Raw genomic sequence first — 21001 nt, forward strand, 5'->3', positions numbered from 1 at the left:
CGTCCCCCAGCGCACCCCTGAGACTCGGCAAGGGCTGTTGGGAACCTGGAGGAGCCTCCTCCACACATGGCTGGTCTTCACAGGTAAAATGGTGTGAATCTGGGGAGGGAGGTTACCCACAGCCCCGCCAGTAACTGAGGTAATTCCCAACTGGGAGGAACTGCCTGTCTGCTGAGCTTTCCCTCTTCTGCCTGGGTGGGGATTGGGAGTGATAATAGCTGTAATCCTCACATGTGCCAGAGTGATTAACACACAGAAGAAAAACAGCTGCTCACGATGATGCATTCAAATCATTTTAATGCACTTTATCAAAGAGGCTACAACAGCATTTTAACCAAGTGCATCAACACTACACAACTGGCTTACAGAAATGCTCGCTCATAGCAGCCACTCCACAAACCTGCTGTGACTAATAAGGACACACAGATAGGGAAAAAAATACAGTCACATTCACAGAGAGAGGGAAGAACAAGTCACACTCTTCCTGTACTGTCATACCCAGGCTCAAGCCTGGAAGAATTTATGCACATACTTCAGTTTTTATTCTCGTATAGTCCAATTAACACTCTTCAAATAACTGAATTTTGGTTTACCAGCCACATAAACAAAAAGAGACTGATTATACCCGAGATAATCAAATCAACTTTCTTACTGAAATTAAAATAAAAGAAAACCTGTGGTTTTTTTCTATAAGAAAAGAAAATGAACAGCTGGCTTTGGGGATGTGCTGTTCCTTAAACTCCCAGAGTTCGCATGCTCCCCGTGGCTGCTGGAAAGGCCCCGAGTCCCCTTCTCCTGCCTCTCGAGGTCTTTTCTCCCTCTGCAGTTTTCAGGGGAGCTCTTAACCCGGCCTCCTCCCCTTTGTATAAATAATCATAAATAATCACCTGTCTGCTGAGCTGAGAGCTGGAGCCCTGGGTGGGTCACGCATCCCCATGATGCTCTGCCTTAAACAGCACGCTGGGTGCAGGAGCATCACCACTGCTGCCGGCACCTTTCTGAGTCTCGTTAGTTTTGTGAATCTTGTTAAAATGCTTTTTCCCCAAGTTGAAAAACATTTATTCACCAAAATATTTCCCATCCAGAGCTAGTCCTGGCAAGATGAAGGGAACCATGGAAGGGTGCAGAGCAGTGCACTGGTCTGCGAAGCACTGAGGGCCATCAGCAGGTTTAGTTTTATGAGCACACGTGTAAGGTACCAAACATCAACACATGCATAAATAGTACTTTTTTTTTTAAAAAAAAAAGAGCTGCCTATGGCTTGTAGTGCATACACGTGCTATGGATCAGGGCTGAGTGCATCAAACCTCTACAATCTCGTGTTAAAACAGGGCTGTTCTGCTCAGCAAACTTGACTCTGTTGTAGGATTTAACCCACATGGGAGAGGTGGAAGAGATTCTTCACTGTATTAAAATAAAGTGCTTGAAAAATGCAGAAGAGGTTTTAGATAAATATTAACAGAAGTAATGACTGTGCCTAGGCACAGGTAAATAATCCATACTGAAGTCAGCATCAAATACTGATTTGCTTGAAGTTAAGCCTATACCTAAATGCTGCTGGATTAGGCACACAGGGCTGCAGGAGGACATCCTAGGCAGGGAGGGCATAAGGGGAGTCTATGACTTAAGCTCAATGTTCTACTTCAATGCTGAACCCTGGGCACATAATTAGCACCCTGGAAGTGGTACTACTTTGTTTTTAATAAAGGTTTAGGTGCTTGCTGGGTTGAGTTTCTCAGCTTGATCTTGCCTTGAGCAAGTCAGAGATTCGGCTCTAATGGCAACAACCTGAAAACAATTTCTATTCCCATTAAGTACACCTGTATTTTTCACTCCTAAAATGCTTCAGTTAGTTGAAACAAACACTCCCAGACACAACTTTTAAAATACACGCACCAAATCTACTATCCAACCCGAATTAGAAGATAAACCCTTCCAAGCTACTGCATGCATTAAAACCTAAATACAGAGCAAACTTCAGTAGACCCTTTTCTTCCGTAACTCATCTCGGGGACAGGTATGTACTGCGCAGGGGTTTTCTTACAGGATAAATCTCCTTAGCAGGAGATGTATTTACAGGAGCTTTCTTCCTGTTGCTCTGCTGGGCCTGTCCCTCCCTCTCGGATTGTTCAAAAGGTGATCTGGTCCCAAAGCGTGGGCTGGGGAATCTACCTGCGTGGAAGGAGTCAGCCCCACCAGCTCCCAAAGTCCTGTCTGTTATTTCCACGATGCCAAACTGTGGCATCAGAGAGGGCCCTTTGCTCTGCACAGGGTGAAGCTGCAGCCCACCTTTCCTGCCAAGTTTCGAAGGCTCAGATGAAATTCTCTGTACAATATTTCCTTCTTCCCTGCCCCCCCCCCCCCTCCCAATAAATCCCTTCGTTCCCTGGTTGTAAGAGACCACTTCCAACAGCAATTAAAGGGAGGCAGAGCAAGCAGGACAAGCAATGGCCGGGTATTTTTGCAGATCACCTTCCTGAAATACCAGCCTGAATGGAAACGGGTCTGCGCTCGCCTCTCTCCCCCCAGCACCCTTTGCTTTGGCAATGCGTAAGGACTAGCAGGTAGAAGTGCCTGCTGGGGATGGCTCCCAAATGCCAGCGGGTGTTTCTCACAGTACACAAGCCACTCACAAGCAACACATGGTCCAGCACGGACCCTGCCAAGATGCCAGGCAGCAAGCACAGGCTCACGAGTTCCTGAGCGAGGCTGGTTTTGATACACGCACTCAACAACATGCAAAATCTGATGCTGCAAAAAGAATCGTAAACTTCAGACAGCCCTTCTGGCTTATCCCCTGGACGTCACCTTAGCCACAGGGCTGTCGTGAGGATGGTGCAAACCCATCTGCCCCAGCTCGCCTGAGAGTCCGGTTTGCCTCCGCGTGTGGATTTCTAATGCAAACCTGCCGAAACTACATAATAGCACAAAACTTGGATTGCCCCGTGTCCCTGGAGACATCCAGCTTGTTTTTGTCCCGCACCAGGATGGCTTCGTTCCCGTACTGAGAGTACCACATGCTCCGACTCCGGCTCAGGTAAGTGTTGGGGGGGGCTGACTCCAGTTTCTGCTGCTGCTGCTGCCAGATGAGCAGAGAGGTGTCCCTGTACCGCAGCCGGGCGTACCCCTCCGACAAGGCTTTTTCGGGCAGGGGCACCCTCCCGTTCATTACTTTGTCAGTCATCTGCTCCAGGATGGCACCAAAGACGAGAGCTCCTTCCCAGCAGCTCCAAAATACACCCCGGTGGGTCGGTCCGGGGCTGCTGCTGCTGTTTTGAGCTTAAGGGAGAACATCCCCAGGTGGGGGGGACCCTCAGCCGCTGTAAGCACTGCTCAGGAGAGGGAGCGGGGATGCGCGCGCCTAAAAAACACAACTGGCACCCTGGACTTGCTTAAATAACAAGCCAGGACTTGCAAAAGCTTATCCAGGGGTGACGCCGCTCTGTGTTTCATCTCGCGAAGGGACAACGTGCACGGGAGCTGTTTGTTGTCGAGAGCCCCCGAAGTGCCTCACCGGGGGGACCCCAGGGTGCCGGGCTCGCTCCGCGGCCGCGCAAGGACGGGCCCAAGGGCTCTGGATGAGTTTTGCTTCCCTGCAGGACGGATCCCGAGGCCGTAGGTTAGACCTACGAGGTCAGGCCTAAGAGGTCACCAGCGTCCAGGCCTGTCGTGTGAACTCTCCATCTGTGCCTCTGGCTGAGCCTGCCGTGACGGGAGCTCCGCGAGTCACGGCCTCGGGGGTGAGGAGATGCTGCCGCCAGCCCCGGTTATGGTGCCCGGGCCCGGGGGGGGCCCGTCGCCTCCTGACAGCACCGCTTCAGGGCTTCAACCTGGGGGGCACGGCGAGAGTCACCCCAGAGCACGGCAGCGGGGGTCCCCGCCCTCCAAGGGTCCCTCTCCCGGCCCCACCGTGCCCCCCCCTCCCCTCCCCTTTTCCGCTGGCACCGCGCACCCGCCCCCCGGGGCTTTCCTGCCCCTGCGCGACCGCCGTGGGACACCCCCCCCCCAACTCCGGGCTCCCCGCACACCCCCCCACACCCCCCCCCGGCCCCACCGTGCCTGCGCTGCCCGGCCCGGCCCGATCGGCCCCGGCGCCGCTCGGCGGAGCAGCCGCGGAGGCGCCTCCCGAGCGCATCACGGCGGGAGGAGCCAGAACCGCCGGGGGGGCCGGGGGGGCGGCAGCGCCGGGGGAGGCCCGAGCGGGGTGTGCGGGGCCGCGACACGGCAGGGGAGCACCCTGAGTGGGGTGCGTGGGGCGGGGGCTCCCCACGCTGGGTGCGTGAGGCCCGCGGGTGTCCCCGGCGCTGGGTGCGCGGAGCGCTTTAAAGGGACACGCGTGGCATCGCAACTGGGAGCGCGGGGGCTGAACTGGGCGAGCCTGGAGCTGCTCCCCATTCCCCCCCCCCCCCGGCACTGCCCCTGGGGGAGCAGATGAAGGTGCCGCGGAGGGGGGGGTCCCAGCCCTGGGGTTCACAGCCAAGGCAGAGCATCCTGCTGCCCAGTTTCCTTTCTGGTGGGTGACTGGTGTGGCAGCCATTTGTGCTGGGAGGGGCGTTTGTACGCCTTTGTTTGTACCTTTGTACCCCTTCAGTCTTCTCAGGCTCCCCGGCGACTGCCCGTCGGTGGGCTGGAGGTAGGGGACACCCTCATGAGCCTCCTGCGACCCTCGCTGTGACATCCCGGCTCCGGGTGGAAAAGGAGCGTGACAGCAGCACCTCGGTCCCTGCTCACCATCCCTCTCCGCCCCAGCACGTTTCCTCAGCCCCGCTCTCCCCTGGCAAACGCTGTAAAAAAATATTTTGAAGCGAGCTGTGGGGCTTACTCTTTTTCTGATGATGCCAAATTTAAGCTCTCAATCTTCTTATCTCCTGCGAAGGCAGCGCCATCTAATCTCCTCTGAAGGACCGGATTCTGTTGCAGAGCTCCTCGAGGCACCGTTCCGCTTGGCCTTCACCGACACAAACAAGACGCAGCGGTTGTCGGGTGGGAGGCACGCTGCAATTCCCTGTTCCCAGGAGATTTAGACCAAATGCAAAGAAGAGGGACGAAAAAACAAAACAACCAAAACACTATTAAAATATTTACTATTAGAAACGTTGCTGCTTAATCCGCCTCCCGCTCGCACGGAGGAGCCAGTCCAGGCCCCACCTTGTGGAAGCTGCAGAGCAAAATGCAAATTTGTTTAGTGGAACTAGATTTAGTCTTTTGGCACGGGTGAGATGTCTTGGTCTTCTCTGAAAAATTACCGGTTCTGTTATCATCAAACTGAGAGCATAACAGAAGAAGCCGGTCAGTGGAGTGGTTACGTCACCAAGATAAGGCAAGAAGGAGGACTGGAGACTGCAGAGTGTCTGCTTGACCCTTCGCCGTGAGTCCCTGAGACATCTGCCAGCAGGACCCTTCCCACATAAACCTCGGAAGCAGCAGCGGTGGGATGAATGAGGTGAAACCCCAGTGCTGCCCAGCCACTGGTTAGTTCCTTTCGTCCTTCCCCCAAGGAAATCTCTGTGTCTGCTTTGTTTTCCCTGCGAGCTGCCTCTTAAACCTCTGCTGTAAGACACGGCTGCAGTATGGGCCGGGTGATTTTCCCCTCGCTCAGCTCCTTAGGACTGCGATACGCTTTGGGTCTATCTGATTTTGGTGGGAAAGCTGCTGGGGGTGGACTCCAGTGAGAAAAGCTGGTTAGTGAGGTGTCCCGGCAGGCGATGATGGTGTTGGGAAGAGGGTGTTACTTGTATTCAGCACAGCTGGGGCATCACAGACCCTATAAATGAGACCCTTCCGCAGGGAAAAATGCCCAGGGAAGTGCCAGCTCTGCCTGCTTGGTACCCGGGTCAAGAGCCCTTTCCCAGTGAAGCTGCACTCTCAGTCATTACCTTTTTCCAGGCTAAACAAAGAGTATCTGTGGTTGACTGCTCCCGTTCCACCAGTACAAGAAGAGAATCCAATTCATCCCTCCTGCCAGCACTGAGCTGCGCCAGGTTAATTTTCCTGCCCTCCCTTTCCAGGCAGCAGGCAGTAACCTACATCGCCTGCTCATTGCGTGCCCAGGGGTAGGGGAGAAGACATGAGCTCTCCTGGCAGGAGTGCAGGGCTGTTAGCAGGAGGATAATTGCAGTGACTATTCCAGGGTACAAGTTGTCTGGGCAGGTAGGTCAGGTGTTTACAGCAGTGGATGAGCCAGAGAATTACAGTCTGTACCCTGTGAATCTTAGCAGTTTAATATGGCAGCACTTCACTAGTTGTGTGATCTGTCCCTCACTGATGAGCAAGCGAGAGCAGCGTGTTTGCCGAGCTGGGACTTGCACACGTTTCCTAAAATAGTCGGTGAAAGGAGATCACAAAATCTAAGGGTGTGAGGTAAATGGCACGTAGGCTGCCCAGGGGACTGTTGGCAGCGGCTGGCGGTGCCCCAGCTCTGCTGTGACAGCAGCCGTGACGGGGGACCCTGGCTCCAGCTGGAGACAGATGTCCACTGGGCGCTGGCAGCCAGCACCGGGTTTGGGACAGGCTGGTGCACACTTGGTCTAATCCAGAAGGTGGCAATGGCAATCCACAGACACCGGCTGGCGTGGAAATGGGGATTTCTTGGCGGTATGGCCCTTGTATTTACGGGATATTTTCAGATAGCTGCTCCAAAGAGGCAGCGTGGTGGCTGCTTTTCTGCATGTGCTGACGGGGGAGTCAGCTCTTCTCCCAGGAGCGATGCCAAACATTACAAAAAATATACTTTACTGTGAAATGTGGCCATTTCCCAGGTATATTTTGGTTGACTTGTAGGGTACAATCCATTTGAATGTTTGTGCAGTTTCCCTTCCCTTCCCTTCCCTTCCCTTCCCTTCCCTTCCCTTCCCTTCCCTTCCCTTCCCTTCCCTTCCCTTCCCTTCCCTTCCCTTCCCTTCCCTTCCCTTCCCTTCCCTTCCCTTCCCTTCCCTTTTTAATGACTGGTTTTGTCCATTCCATGCTGGACTGTGACGTTCCCAAGCAGCCAGTGCTTCCCCAGCCACAGACCCCCTCACCCCTGCTCTGCTGCCCTCTGGCAATAGCTGCCTGCCAGTCTCCTTGGATCTAGTTACAGAGACATTTGGGGGTGAAAAAGCATCATGTTCCCTCTGTCATTGCCTTTCTAGTACATCCAGTCACCTCTCAGGCTTCTTCCATGCAAGGGAGGGATAAAAGCGCATACAGGGAAGCCGGTTAGCGGAGAGGAGAAGCTCCACGCTGGGTGCCCAGCAGAGGGTGGTGTCAGCCTCTGCGAGGGGGTCAGCAGCCTCAGCCCTGGCTGGCTGTCCTTCCCTGGCCGTCTGTCCCAGCAGTGCCAAGGGGCAGGAGAAGGGAGCACCAGCTCTAGCACAAAATTCAACCTCTCTAATTGATGCAAGCTCCCTTTCAGCTTTAGGTACCTCCTGACAGCGGCGTCCAGGTCCTTTCTGTGTGCCCTGTCCTGCTGCAGCTCATTTCTATCATCTGCAACTCACAGCCCATTAGCGTGTGTGCTGGATACATACTGTTCACCCGGCCTTGCCTTACAGGTTTTGTTTTTTTTTTTTTGTCCTGCTATCAAAAATACCTCTGCCATCAGCTGTTTTGACTGTTGCAGAGGTAGGCGAGAGGTGTACTTGCTTCAACACCTCCCACACAGAGGCTGGCTTTGCAGCTGCAGTGATTGTTCCTAAGTGTCCAGGGGCCAAGTACGCTTTTTATTACACAGTAAAAAAGCCAGGCTGTAGCTAGCAGCTTTAATTATACACATATAATAAACTCCTCTGTTGTCCTCTACCTACAGACCTGACCTCACAAGGCAGACTAGTACAGAGTCAACCAAAATTATCCCTGGCAGGACTTCAATCCTTTCAGTAGCCTTGTGATTCCTGCCCAGTGGGTGCTGTTGGAGACCTAGCGGGAGCCCAAAAGAAAACCTTCACAAAGAACTAAAAGAATGAGAAAGTTATTCTGAGAAATCACCTCCTCAGGGTATGGGGAACTGTGGGCTGTAATCAGCACACTCCTGAATACACCCAGGGCAGGGTGTAGCTCTGACTGTGACGGGGGCATGTGGATGCTGCAGTGGCATGCTGGAGGAGCAGTGGGTCTTGCACACCAAACCGGAGTGCCAGCACATCAGGCTAAAAGAAGTGCCTCCTTAAAAAAACACAAACAAACAAACAAACAAAAAAAAACGGCTTACCAAACTTTCCCTGGAATATTAAACAATTGTTTTTCATTCTTTGGAGGGATCCTCCTTCCTACATTGAAAATGAAGGATCATGCCAGTAGAGTCGCTCTTTCTTCTTTATCTCCGCTTGGCTACATTTGGAAGAGATTAGCGTTGCATTTGTTTGACATCCAGGTTAATAGCTTCCCTTCGTCCCAGTCTCGGCTTCCGGTTTTGGCTATCTGGAAAGCCAGGCTGGAAATTAATCGACAAACTCTGGGGAGAGGATCTCGGAAGAAAACTCAGACCAGATTTGAAAAGAGGCTGTTCTAAACCGTGCTCATTTGGATGGAAGCCACCAGTGAAAAATCAGAGATTTTTCAAGAGTTTGCTGCCAAGGAGTTAATGGCTGAGAGTTGATGTTTTTAATAAATACACTGGTAATTAATTATAGGAGTTGTCTTCATGTTTGAAAGTCAAGGAATACGATAGCTTATTTGGGTTAAACATCTCCCGTCCACTATTTGCAACCCAAACATGAGCTGAAAGGGGGGGGCGCCCTCAGACAAAGCCTGTGGGTGAGAGGAGCCCCGGGTCGGGTCCTGCCGCTGCTCCCGGCTCCCCCCGGCGAGCTGGGGCCGTGCGGGTGCAGGGGCGGTGTGTGGGGGGGTCCCTTTGGAGGGGGACACACAGACACCCCCCTACTCCTCCTCCGGCTGCAGAGGGGAGGGATGAAACGGCACCGCGGCTCGACGGGGTTTCCGCGGACCAGGGAGCGAAGCGGCGTCAGCGGGAGAGAGCGAGTGGCTACAGAAAAAAAAAAAAAAAAAAAAGGGGACACACACACACACACACACAAACCAAACCAAAACAATTTAAAAAATTGGGAAAAGAGCCAAGGCGGCGTGGAACCCGCCCCGCCCCCTGCTCCCAGCCGAGCCCGGGCTCCCGCAGACAAAGGGGCGGCGGGGACGGGCCGGGAGCTCCTCCCGCCTGCCCGGGGCGGGGGCAAAACCTCCCACCCGCGGCAGCTCCGCGAAGTTTCCGCGGGGCACGGGGCCGAGGTTGCTCGGTTCTATCCCGTGTGTGTTTCTGTGCGTCCCGTCCCGTTCCCCCTTCCCCCCCCCTCCCCTTCCCCTCCCCTTTGTTCCCGGGAGGATGCGGCGCGTTTAGCCCCGGCCGAGGCGGTGGGGCCGCAGCGGGGACAGGGGCAGCCCTCCGCCGGAAAACTCCGCGCCGCCCCTCTTCCTCCTCCTTCCTCCTCCTCCTCCTCCTTCCTCCTCCTCCTCCTCCGCAGAGCCCGGGCGCGGAGCGATGCTTCCCCGGGCGGCGGGCGGCGATGGAGCGGGGCGGTAGCGCGGGGCCGCGGTGCAGAGCAGCCGCCCGCTGCCCCTGAGCGGCGGCGAGGAGGAGGAGGAGGAGGAAGGCCGGGTGTGTGAGCGGGGCGGCGGCCCCGTCGGACCCGCGGCCATGGAGGAGTGGCGGCAGTGCGGCCGCTGGCTCATCGACTGCAAAGTTTTGCCCCCCAACCACCGGGTGGTCTGGCCCTCGGCGGTGGTCTTCGACCTGGCGCAGGCGCTGCGGGACGGGGTGTTGCTCTGCCAGCTGCTCCATAACCTCTCCCCCGGCTCCATCGACCTCAAGGACATCAACTTCAGGCCCCAAATGTCCCAGGTAGGGGGGGGTGGAGGGCTAGGGGGGGTGGGGGGAACCCCCACGAGCGCGCCCGTCCCTGGAGGCGGGGGTTGCGCTCGCAAAAACTTGGTGGGATGCGCGAACGCGAGTGGGTTTGGAGAGGGGGCGCGTGGGAGACCGTCTGTTTCAGCCCCCCCACAACTGCCCTTCAGCCCCCCCACTGCCCTCAACCTCTCTCCCCGTCTTTACCTCCCGGGTTTCTCGCCGGTCGAGCCCCGGCAGGCTCAGCCCCGGGACTCGCGGCCGCATGGGAAGAAGGCTCCGGAGTGGGAAAAAAAAAAAACCAACAAACCACCACCCCGGGAAAGAGGGAAACATCTCCCTTTCTGTTTACAGTAACATCGTGAAACAAAAGCAAATAATACGGCGAAGAGGAGGAGATGGAGATTACTTGGGGTTTTTTTTACGAGGCACTAGTTCAGCTTTGATGTGCTGGAGGAGCGGGCGGTCCTGGGAGGGTGCTAGCCTTGAGGACGAAACTTTGACCTGGAAGATAAAAAGCAAAATAAATAAAAACATTAAAAAAAGTCGAAGCCTGGTGCTCTGTAAGCCTGTCCGGAGCCCGGCTGGGCAGGGAGCCTGTCCCCCGCCTGCACCGCGCTCACCGTGGCTTTCAGGTCTGGGAACTGTAAAGCTTTAAGGCTCCTTCCTTGGAAATGTTTCCAATTTCTGGTTGTTTTGGTGGAAGCAGGCTTAAACAAACGAAATAAAAAAAAAAAAAAAAAAAAAAGAAAAAAAGAAAATCAGCTCTGGTTGTTTTGGGTTTAAACGCTGTGCTTATGTTTTTTGCAAGCTGAGCTGCGCGGCATTTGCATGGGAATCGGGAAGTGAAATCAGTTAGAAACAACTGAACCGGGGTACTTTGTCCTCCCCACCCGGCAGACCTTGTGCTGACATGTGGACAGTAAACTGCTTCTTGTTTCTGAACAACAACAGGTTTTATGGATAAAAGGGAAAGGAGATTTCCTGGTAGCAAAGACACGTGAGACTCTGTTTAACTTTATTGAAGCCTTCAAAGATAAATAATATATGATGCTAACGGGCGTGCTGGGTACGTGCTGTGCAAGCACGCGGCTTATCCGGCAAGTGCTTTTCCCTTCTTCCCCCAGAGTTTTATTCCAGAGCAACAGTGTTTTGGGTCCGTTCAGCCTCCTCGCCCGGCCAGACGTGACCCCATGTGCTGGGGTTGGGGACAGCTGGGAGTTCCCCTGCCAGGCGTTGGGGCCCGAATCCTGGAGCGAAGCGGGTTTTGTTCCGTGCACCTGAGTGTGAGGATGGGGCTGCTCGCTCACAGCCGGGGCCTCGGTCCTGCAAAGCACCAGGGTGGGAAACCCCAACCGTATGGTGAGAACCAGCCTGTGTCAGCTCTGGCGTCGGGACGTGAGACCTGCTGGTGCAGAGTAAATAACAAATGTACTGATGCCTCTTCCCAGGGTGGAACAATGCTGCGAGGTTTCCTCTTTGCTTTCCAGGCTATAAACTGATCAAACTGTCTTCAGTGCAAACTGGTGTTTCCAAATATAAACTGTCACGCTGGAGCTGTAGATGTGCGGGGACTGGTGCTTTCTTAGAACGTGCTGAGAACGGCATGCTGTGCTTTTTTTATTTTAGGGGAATACTATAGCCCTACAAACCTAATTTTGGTTTGTATTTGCTCTGTGGGGAATTCAGAATGGGTTTAGAAATGGTAGCTGTGACCTGGGGAAGATCCCAGTGGTAGTTTGGAGAGGGGACTCTTGCTGCCCTCACCGAGGCAGGTGTTGCTTGTCGGAGGTGAGAGTTTACAGCTCAGCTATCCCTAATGAAATCGCTTTCTGCCCACCCCAGCTGGCTGCTTTTCTGACTTAGGAGGTGTGTGGAGGGAACTGGTTCAATCAGGTGGTTTTGCTGGGATCCACTTGTCATTGGATTGGCACAGCCTGGCCAAAGCCGAGCCCGTGGGGACGTGCAGAGCCATCGCTTGGTGAGACTCAGCTGATACTTCTCCTCAGCCGGGATGAGACCCAAACTAACCTGGATTTGAGTCTTTACATATTGGGTGTTTCTGTGACAATTCCTGAATTTGGGAGTCAGGCTTCTCCTGGGGTAGCTAAAGCCAGGAGGCATCTTGCTGCTCTTTGCCTTCTGACAACCCGGGGAGGAGAGAGGAAAGGGTCTGAGCCCGCCGGGGTGGGGGCAAACGGCCCCGCGGTGCCTCAGCCTCGCCGCTATTGCTGAGTGCTTTAGTCTCTCTGGGCCAAATTTCAGAAGAGTGTAGGAGCCCATCTTTGTCACACAGCTGTGATGCATTCAGACACGGGGGTAGGGATGTGCAAGAAACTTCAGAAATTGTTTTTGATGATAAATGCACATTTTGCCTGACTGGCTGGGCTGGCTAATCAGCTGTCTGCCTTACTACAGAGATTTTTTTTTTTTTAATCAGTCAAAATGCCAGGGGACAAGACACTTGCACTAGACTTGAAACACCCAGTAATGTTCGGTCATCCACCTTTCTCAGTGAATTAAATGGAGTTGTGCAGGTGTGTAATGAGAAACAGATTTTTTTGCCCGAGGTGGGCATCATTTCAAAGGCCAGAGGTGAAATCACATCTCTCTGCAAAGAAACGCTTTAAGATCCACACACTGTTGTGTGTTTGGTGTTTTGTTTGGTTTTTTTTTAATCCCATTCCATGCTGATTTGTTTTCGCTTGCTGAAGGTGTGCTGTGGGGTGCTGCAGCACAGCCAGGCCAGTGGGTGAGGCTGCAGGGACTGGTGCTGGGGAGAGATGAACTGGTGTCCCCTGAAACCTCCCTGTTCTTCAGCAAGGAAACCAGACTGGTGAAATGGTCAGGCTGGCCACACAGCTAGTAGTTTACTATTTGATGTTTAAATAAATAAATGAGTGAAATCACCTCATTAGGTTGCAATCTCAAGTTTGCTTTATTTTCATGTTCAATTCCAGAGGTGTGAGTCCAGTGCTTGGTGGTGCCTGGCAGGATGGGATGACCCAAAGCTACTGACCCGTCACAGAGACTAACAAAATAAACAAGGGAAAAGAGTCATAAAGCCCAGTTCTCCTCTGGGAGTCAGTGGACGTGAGGCCGGTTTTGATGAGCCTGGAGCAAAACTTCATTTCTGCTAATTGCTTTTGCTGTAGAGGCCATTTCTGGAGAGGTGGGGAGTGGGATGAGTGTACTTGCCCTGGGTACTTATTGATCACCATGTCTATAACCACGATTGGATTTTGGGAGGTGTAATTCAAGCTGGTTTGCCAGCCGACTGCGAGAGTGTGATGCAAAGGACATCTTTATTTGCAAATGGGAGCAGATGTAGCACCCCCCAGGCTTGCAATCCCTGTTCCCTGTGCACGCTCTCAGTACGGTATTTCTCCCCCATCCCTGCATGGAGCCAGCTCCAGAGTCTCTCTTCTCTCCCCGTTCCCGACACTAATTTCCAGTCCTTTGGCACCGTGTGGTACAGCTGCTCTTGCATCCCAAGCTCCTTTTGTGAGTAAGATGGAGATCTTCAAGCTTTGGATTTTCATCAGTAATTAAGTTTGAATCGTAATTTTATTAAGTCTCTGGTCAAATACAAATTAAATCACTCTTCGCTTGTGTGGTCAGTATGGTGAGGCATAAAAAATGTGCAATAAAAAAAATCACTCATTTGGGTGAGGTTGATGCTTGGTGGTGTGAGTTTTTGGTTTTGTGTTTTGTTTTGTTTTTTTTAATTTTTAATTTCTTTGCATTTGCCTTAGATAAAATTAATCCTTCCTGACAAGGACTTGGATGTGTAGACATTGGTAGGGCAGCTCGGGCGAGCCCTGCTCAGGCAATGTGCTTTGTGCGGGGCAGAGACCTCATGGGGACTGGATCAGCTGTGCTGGGCACCTGTGCACGTGGGGGTTGATCAAGAATTATCCCTGAAAATGGAAGACTGGAAGACCCAGGAGCTGCTCACAGTGTGCCAGGTCACTGTCCTTTCTCTGGTGGTTTGCCAGCACCCTGGTTTAATTCCCCTGTGTCTAGCAGACCTGGTTCAACCTCCTGGCACTTGCAGTGATGCTGTGGAGGGCTGTATGGAAGTGTACACCTCTTGGCAAAGTGTTTGTATCCCAGGTGCCTGAGGAGCAGCAAGGGAAGGCGAGCGAGGTGCTGTGGGGGTGACACCATTGCCCAGCACATCCAAGGGGTCTCAGCCTGTGCTCTGCCCTCCAGCCCCCTCCAGGAGTGTTTCTGCTCCTAAATCTCCGCAGCTGAAGGAAATGTGGGTTCCTTCCAGGGAGAATGACTAAGAAAAAAGCAATAATCCCCCAAACTCCTGCTCCATCTTCCCGTTGCCCCTGTCCTGGCTGGCTGAGCGTGCTGTTGCAGTGTTCTCTGCCACAATGCCGACTTTCCTCCATATATTAAGACAGATGGAAATTGGTACCTACCCCAAAGCAGTTGTGCACTTCTGGGGCTTGATCTTGCGACTTGTTTTAACATGAAGACTCCCACTGAGATCACGTTGCATTCACCCTTCCTTTAAGGTTGGCCTGGATGCTGCTAAATATCTAAATATATATATATATATTTTCTTTCCTGCTTCAAAATCTACTGGATACTTGAAAGGAAGCAGCCATCTATGTAATGTGTGTGTTTGTGTGTGCCCAGACTTTAAGTTAGCAGTAATGGTCAGCTCATTAAGGATTCTTATTTTGAAGCATATTGACATCTCTCTAGAGATAATCCATCTCGGTCTGCAGTGCCTGGAGGTTTTATTAGGGCTCTTGAGACTGATGAGACACAGCAAACGTAATTGGCGTGATGACTTGGCTGCCCACTGCTCTGTTTTGCTCTTATTAAGGAACCACGCAGACAGCTGACTTCCCACGATTGATGGGTGTGACGCCCTACACCTGACTGAACTGTCATGGCTGGTGTTTTTTTCTGGAGGATGACAATAATTCGGTATCAAAGTCCTATTTATTGATGATGTAGGCACTCATTTCCCGTGACAACTGGGAGCAGGTGGTTTGTAGCAACTGCTTCCCCCAGGTATATGGGAGATGAAGGCACGTTGGTGTATTGGGTACTAGTAATTATTCACAAAGCTTTGGGATCCTTAAGATGCCACTTGAAGGCTTTGTAGGTACAATGCTTGTTAATTACTTCCATATGTCATGATAGTAGTTAAATATAATTCAGTATTACCAGAGCTGACTGGGTAGGCGGGTGGTTTGAGCAAGGGCTGCGTAGCTACTCTCCAGTTTACCCTACTCAGGTCCTCTGACTTTTTATTTACTCTCTGCTTCTGGAAATTGAGTTCTGTTCCAAAAAAAGGCTATAAAAAATGGCCTCATTACATATCACTGTTTACTGTGTCTCAGTGACTTCCCGTTCGGATGTGCTGAGCTTTACAAAGGGAAAAAAGGTGCTCTGTCTTGTACGGCCAAACTCGTGAGCTCCTTGCAAATAGAAACCGAGTGCAGTCTTTCTTCCCAGCCCCCCCTTTGTGCCTCCTGCATATCAAATAGCACCCTAAAACCTTGTGTTAGCTAGAGGTAGGACCTTCTTTTTAGCTGTTTGGCTATAACTGAACCTGCAGCTGAAGGCTCATATGTATTCTGTTGGGGCAGAAGAAGGCGGAAAGTGTTAGATGGATCCTGCTGGCTGTGCCAAGAAGCATGAAAAGCAGTGAAAACTTCCCCCCCCCGCCTGCCCCTACCCCGGAATGATTGATGAGAGTTAAATACCTGCATTAAATACCTAGCAGGAACAGAGTCTTGAATGAATAGATGCCTTTAAAAACACAAAGCCAAAAAACCCAGTCAATTTGGTCGCTTTTCAAGTTGGGACCAGTCTTGGAAGCTGCCTTCTATCTCAACAGCATGTTGATGAGCTGTAAAAAACGCTTGGCTTGTCCCTTGGTGGTGATCCTTCATGCTGGGTGCACGGCCAAGAAAATGGGGTACCTTGTTGCTTGGTCCCTCCAAGGAGAAACGGGTAATTTTTCAGCAATGGCACTTGTGATGCTTAACTCCTGTGGCTGCTGTTGGGTGAGGAATTCGGGCTGCAGAAATTTAGGTTACATCAGGCAAGATGTGCGCCGAGGGTGTGGTTATATCGAAGGGTTGAGCGTCGCCGTCTCACTTGTGCCCAGCAAGATGGTGCTGACCCATCACCCTGTGCTGTGGCTAGTGGGTAGGGGAGCCCCTGGCCTGTGCCGCGGACCCTTTGCTTTCTTCAGCTCATCCGCAGCCAGAAGGGACCTGATTTTTGGCACTGACAGAAATGTTGCTTCAGACTGACCCGAGGGCAAAGTTTTGATTTGTTTCTTTGTCCCTTCTTAAAGAGACAAATCTTTTTTTTCCCCAGTGTTTGAACTTTTTCCCTTTCTCCATTTGATTGCCTACAAGCCTGTGTTTAGTACTCCCTCGAATAATGTTCATCCCACACGTCCCAGCAACCTGAGCTGGAGCTACTGGGGTGCTCTGGGCAGAGCTGGGGTGGGAGCAGCAGGATCCCATTGGCGTAGGGTACACTATAAATGAGGAGGTGAAGGGCCTACTACACGTGTAAGGTGTGTGTGTTGGGGTGGAGAGGGTTGATGTGGAGGTGGGTAAGTACAATGAGCTTGGCTACACCTCTGGGAAGTGAAGACTGTCTTTGCTTTGATTCTTTAAAGCACGGAGCCACCTTCTTTGAGCTGCACAGCAGCTTTTTTCCTTCTATTTTTCCTCCTCCCGTTCCTCACACTACCCTTGACATCGGTTGGATCCCTTGGACTCTGAGCGATCTCAAAGTGGTCCCTGTGGTTGCTCTCCCAGCACTCAGCACAGTTTCCCAGATCTCTGATCCCACCCAAAGCCTTCCTCAGTGCCCCAGCTGAGCGGCCAGCTCTCGTGTTAATGCCGAGTCCATCTGTCTGCCCAGCTGTCTGTCCATGCAGCATCCAGGGACCCGTGGGGCTCACTGGTGCCCATTTGTGAGTGCTGGTCCCAGACAAAGCCTGGTCTTGTCCCTGCTGCCAGCCTGCAGTGCGTCACCCCTGTCGATATTAGCCCGAGGGCTCTACTTTGGACACATCCTCGGGGTGACTCCTGTGTGTTACCAAACTGCCCCGGTTCACTTGCCAGCCCTGCGATGTGTCCTGCTTGTTCTAAGCTGTGTCCACATCCTCTTGGATAAGGAGGGGGACAGACCTTCTTTTTCAGGGCAGCTATTAATTACAGTCAGCATTTGACAACTTCAAACTCGGCGTTAGTGAAATGACTTTTCCCAGTGTTGTAGCTCCCCTTCAGGAAAAAGCCTGGAAAAAGTTCTGTTTCTAATCAAACCGACTTTCCCCCCCACTCCCTTATGTTTTCTTTGGTTACAGCTCAGGGCTGTGCTTCATCCGATGATACAACTCGGATGCAACCACTCCTCTCCCTCCACCCTCCGTGATGGCTCGGAGCCTCCCGTGTTTGCGGCAGAGGGGAGGGCAGGGCTGGAGCTCTGCTTTGATGCAGGTGGAGGTTGGTTAAACCAGCAAGCAAAGCACAGAGCTTTGTGTATAACAAAACTGTGCCCCTTGAGCACCCGCTGTCCAGGTCTCTTAGACCTTGGGTTTATCCGTGGCCTTGCGGCTGCTGAGCCCTGTGGTTGTGATCTGCTTATTCTCAGTACGTGGGTGTTTTGTGCTGCTGCTGCTTCTGGGACTGTTTGACTGGGATCCCATCCTGGATTAGCTCAGCCCTGTTGAGTCCAGCCTGTGTTAACGGTAAGGTTTAGCAAAGGTGCCTTAACCTGAAAGGTTTTTCAGAGGGTTGCATCTGTAACGGGTGATTGGACCATCTGAGTCCTGTCCTCTTGTGTCAGAGGATGTTTGTGCTCTAGCAAAAGCCAGAAGGGCTCCACCATAGAAAGAACTGGAAAAAAATACAGGTGCAGATGGCTCAGGTTGCTAATCTGTGTGTAGGCTCAAAGCTCTGTGGGCTGAAGAAAAATCAGTTATCCTCACAAGTCGCTGAGGAGTTGTAGTTTGTTGGCCATCAAATTCCCCAGCCTGTTTATTAAAGTCCCGCAGAACAAGTTTCGGAACATCTCTAGTTTTAAGAACCCTTTTCTCCTGGAGACCCCAAAATAGTTGTTTCAACCTGAAGTGAGGGCTGCAAGTCCTTCCCGTCACAGAACAAAGGACAGAGGATGCCGCCTGCCCTTTGTCTCTCTTCCGCCCAACGCGCCATCGCTTGGCTAACGAGAGGTGATGTGAAATCTGTTCTTGTTTCGTAACCCGTGGGCCTGCCCTGTCTGGACAGCAAGGATTCAGCTGGAAGGTCCTCCTTCGCCTCCTTGGAAAGCCACCAGCCTGAGTCATATCCTGACTCGCTCTGCTCGTTTGGCTCCTCGATGGGGTGATCTAGCAAACTCCCCCGTCAGCAGGCTCTGTAGCGTTGCCCATGGTAGAGACCCGGTTGTAAATCAGCTTTTATTTGCTGAGATGCTGCTTGACCTCTGGGGATTGAATTTACCAGGCTTGCTGGGCCTGGGGAACATCTCCCATCCTGCACGGTGCTCTGCACACCCTTGTCAGGAGCAGCACTGCCTCCGTGCTCGCTCCCAGCCCGTGGTGAAGCTGCTTCGGCGAAGGGAGAGGCTGACGCTGCCTTCGGGTGGGATGAGAGAGGCAGTGGTGAGGGCGGGAGGGATTCACACCTCTGGCGTGTGCAGTTCTCCGTTTGCCAGCGAGCTTTGCGCCGTGCCCTGGCTCCGTCGGGGCCCGTGGTGTGGGCAGCTGCCTGCACTTGCCTGCATCGTGTCCTTAGCTCTGCCCACAAAGGAGCGAGGCTTGATATACGGGGAGAGGGGGAAGGTTAAAGGGTTCCCATAGAGGAAATTTGCTTTCTCTTCAAGCATATGCTTTAATACTGATGGAGGGGGGGAGTAAATTGGCCCTTTTATAACATTCATATCTTTTGTTGTGTTTTATAGTGGTTTACAGCTAAATGGAACATCTGGTATTTGAAAGGGGCTGAGGAGGGAACAGAGGAGGCTTGTAGATCAAGAAGGGGAGGAGCGGGAGAAGTGATTTGTGTTTATTGCTGCAAACACAGAATTATCTGTGAAATCCGCTGAACTCATGGGCATGACGAAAGCATTCGGCCGCGTGGAAAACAAACATACACCACAACCAGGAGCACAACGTCCCCGCAGCCAGGAGCACAACGTCCCCGTGCTCTGTGCCCAGGCTGGTGCAGCCCCGAGCCCATGGATGGGACAAGCTCCAGCATCCCCACGGCAGTTCCTTGTGCAGGACCTGTTGGCGTGTCCTCGCCGAGCACATGTTCCCCAGACTGCTCTGAAGGGAGACGTGCTGTATAAACTGTTGTTGCTTTCTAGGACAGGCTGTTGGGGGTTTATCAAGTAACTGGGGTGTTCGCAGCTGGGCCGGGAGCATCCGAGTTCAGGCAAAGATACGGCTTTCCCTAAAGCAGAGCCCTGTTCCTGGGAGGTTGGGCTTATCTCTTTGGAGAAAGCAGCAAGAATATAGATGTATAAAATGAGCGGGGGTGTGTGTATATATAAAAAACCCTTTTTTTTTTTTTTTTTTAAGAGCTGGATTGTGTCAGACACTGGAAATCCCAGGCTGAATGGCATGTCCCCAGGACAGGAAATGTGTGCAGCATCGAGGGCAGACTTGTGTGCATATTGAGACCCTTTGGATTTATGGGAAGTGCTTTCTCATGCAAGTGATCTTCCAAGAAAGTCACTGGTAAGCCTCAGAGAGGAGAGGAGACAAAAAAGAAAAAAAAAAAAAGTCTCATGTTAACTGTGGGAGACTTGTGACTTCAGACAGAAAATAAACCAAAAACTTTTCTAGTAAACCCAGTATGTTACTTTGAAGAGTTTTTATCCTCCCCCTCCGCTTTATAGATCAACTTCTGTCTCTTTGCTAATGCTGCTGCAGGGTTTTGGGCTGATTTCTGGGAATTGCTGCTGGAGCAGCAGCCACTCAGTACAGCGTGGCCGCCCTCGGAGTGGGCAGACTGGAGGCAGGGTTTTCCTTCGGTGCCGCTTCTGCCAGCAGATGCTCACTCTGCACAGTGAAACGTGGCTTTGTAATGGTGATCTGGCACCAAAGTAAGTGGCGTTGGGCAGAGCCCAACGTGATCCCCAGCAGGATGGCCACGGTGATCGCAGAGCTCGTGTTTTTGGGGGACTGAGTGTTACCACGGTGCTGGTGGCTTCCAGTTCTTGGGTGATGCAGGGCCAGCTGGGGTGTCTGCTTCTGCAGAGACATGCAATCTTACGGTCAGACACGTGTGTTTTAGCAAAACTGTGTCAGTTTTCAGGCAACAAAACGGACCTAAGAACTTAATATTGCCAAGGGACTGGGAGTGTGGAGCCAGGCAGCGCAGCCTGGGAGGAAGGCTGGGCATGTGGCCTGCCTGCCCAGCTCCGAGCTCTCTCCAAAAGGGTGGATTTTTCTGTGTGAAGTTGAAGGACGTGAAATGCGAGTGTTGTGCTGTGGTTTGTTGTCTTGCCCTGTCCGTGCTGGACTAGTCTGTGCTGGGAGCTGATATTCCCCGGGAGGTATCCCTGCACCCCCTGCCCCTCCTCACCTCTCCCCGTGACCATGATTCACCAAGAATCTCGCTGCGTAGGTCATCTTGTTTGTGCAACCAGCTGGTGATGTAGGAGAAAATATTACTTCAGTGCAAATATTTTTATATCAAAGGGGAGCTTTTGATGGGCATCGTAAAATAACTTAAAATCTAGGACCTTGTCAAAAGTGGATTGTCCTGCCCCTCTGTCTTACCGTGTTACAGCGATGAGGCTGGGTGCTGGATAGCATTGCAGATTTATCTAACTTTAACCCTTTCTGGTGCATCAGTTGAGTTTTGGCTTCTCCGGTGACCAGGGGTAGGGATGTTTTACGCTGATGGAATTTGGACATTTTCAAGGGGTTTCCCAGCTTTGATGGCTGCTGCCTCCCACCTGCTTTGCCTGGCACCTTTCTGCATGATGCAATCAGCGTCTCCCCGATGAGAACTTCGTCTGAAATACAACAAACTTGGTCAAATGTCCTGAGCTATCGGCAGCAAAACCTGTTCCTTGCAACACGGTCGGTGGCTGGGAGGCTGGTGCAGGAGTGATGCAGCCGTGATAAAGCTGCCCTGGCTGGGAAAGGCGAGCGGGGCTCTG

General features: G+C 52.4%; 2 protein-coding genes across 10 annotated transcripts in view; one reads left to right on the top strand and one right to left on the bottom strand.

Moving 5' to 3' along the window:
• Positions 1-280: 280 nt before the first annotated feature.
• Positions 281-4914, bottom strand: BRD3OS (BRD3 opposite strand). 4 transcript variants are annotated; one of them, XM_074924093.1, is made up of 2 exons: positions 4823-4914; positions 281-3830 (listed from the first exon to the last, which is right to left on the bottom strand). In XM_074924093.1, the coding sequence occupies exon 2, from the start codon at positions 3182-3184 to the stop codon at positions 2915-2917; it is 270 nt and encodes an 89-aa protein (XP_074780194.1). In that variant the 5' UTR covers positions 3185-3830; positions 4823-4914; the 3' UTR covers positions 281-2914. The 4 variants fall into 4 exon arrangements, with proteins under 4 accessions (XP_074780194.1, XP_074780193.1, XP_074780192.1 ...); XM_074924092.1 differs by lacking the exon at positions 4823-4914 and adding an exon at positions 4576-4802; XM_074924091.1 differs by lacking the exon at positions 4823-4914 and adding an exon at positions 4060-4135.
• A 4262-nt stretch (positions 4915-9176) lies between these two features.
• Positions 9177-21001, top strand: part of VAV2 (vav guanine nucleotide exchange factor 2) — a 149573-nt gene continuing 137748 nt past the window's right edge. For all 6 annotated transcript variants that reach the window (XM_074924082.1, XM_074924081.1, XM_074924084.1 and 3 more), the window contains exon 1: positions 9177-9829. In XM_074924082.1, the coding sequence (XP_074780183.1) occupies positions 9626-9829 (204 nt within the window). In that variant the 5' untranslated portion in view covers positions 9177-9625. The remainder of the gene's footprint in view (positions 9830-21001) is intronic.

Source organism: Athene noctua, chromosome 20, assembly GCF_965140245.1.
Source record: "Athene noctua chromosome 20, bAthNoc1.hap1.1, whole genome shotgun sequence".
NCBI classification, from domain to species: domain Eukaryota; kingdom Metazoa; phylum Chordata; class Aves; order Strigiformes; family Strigidae; genus Athene; species Athene noctua.

Bases quoted from the DNA above. Each gene is read 5' to 3' on its own strand.
- BRD3OS (XM_074924093.1), bottom strand. From the start codon at position 3,184: ATGACTGACAAAGTAATGAACGGGAGGGTGCCCCTGCCCGAAAAAGCC.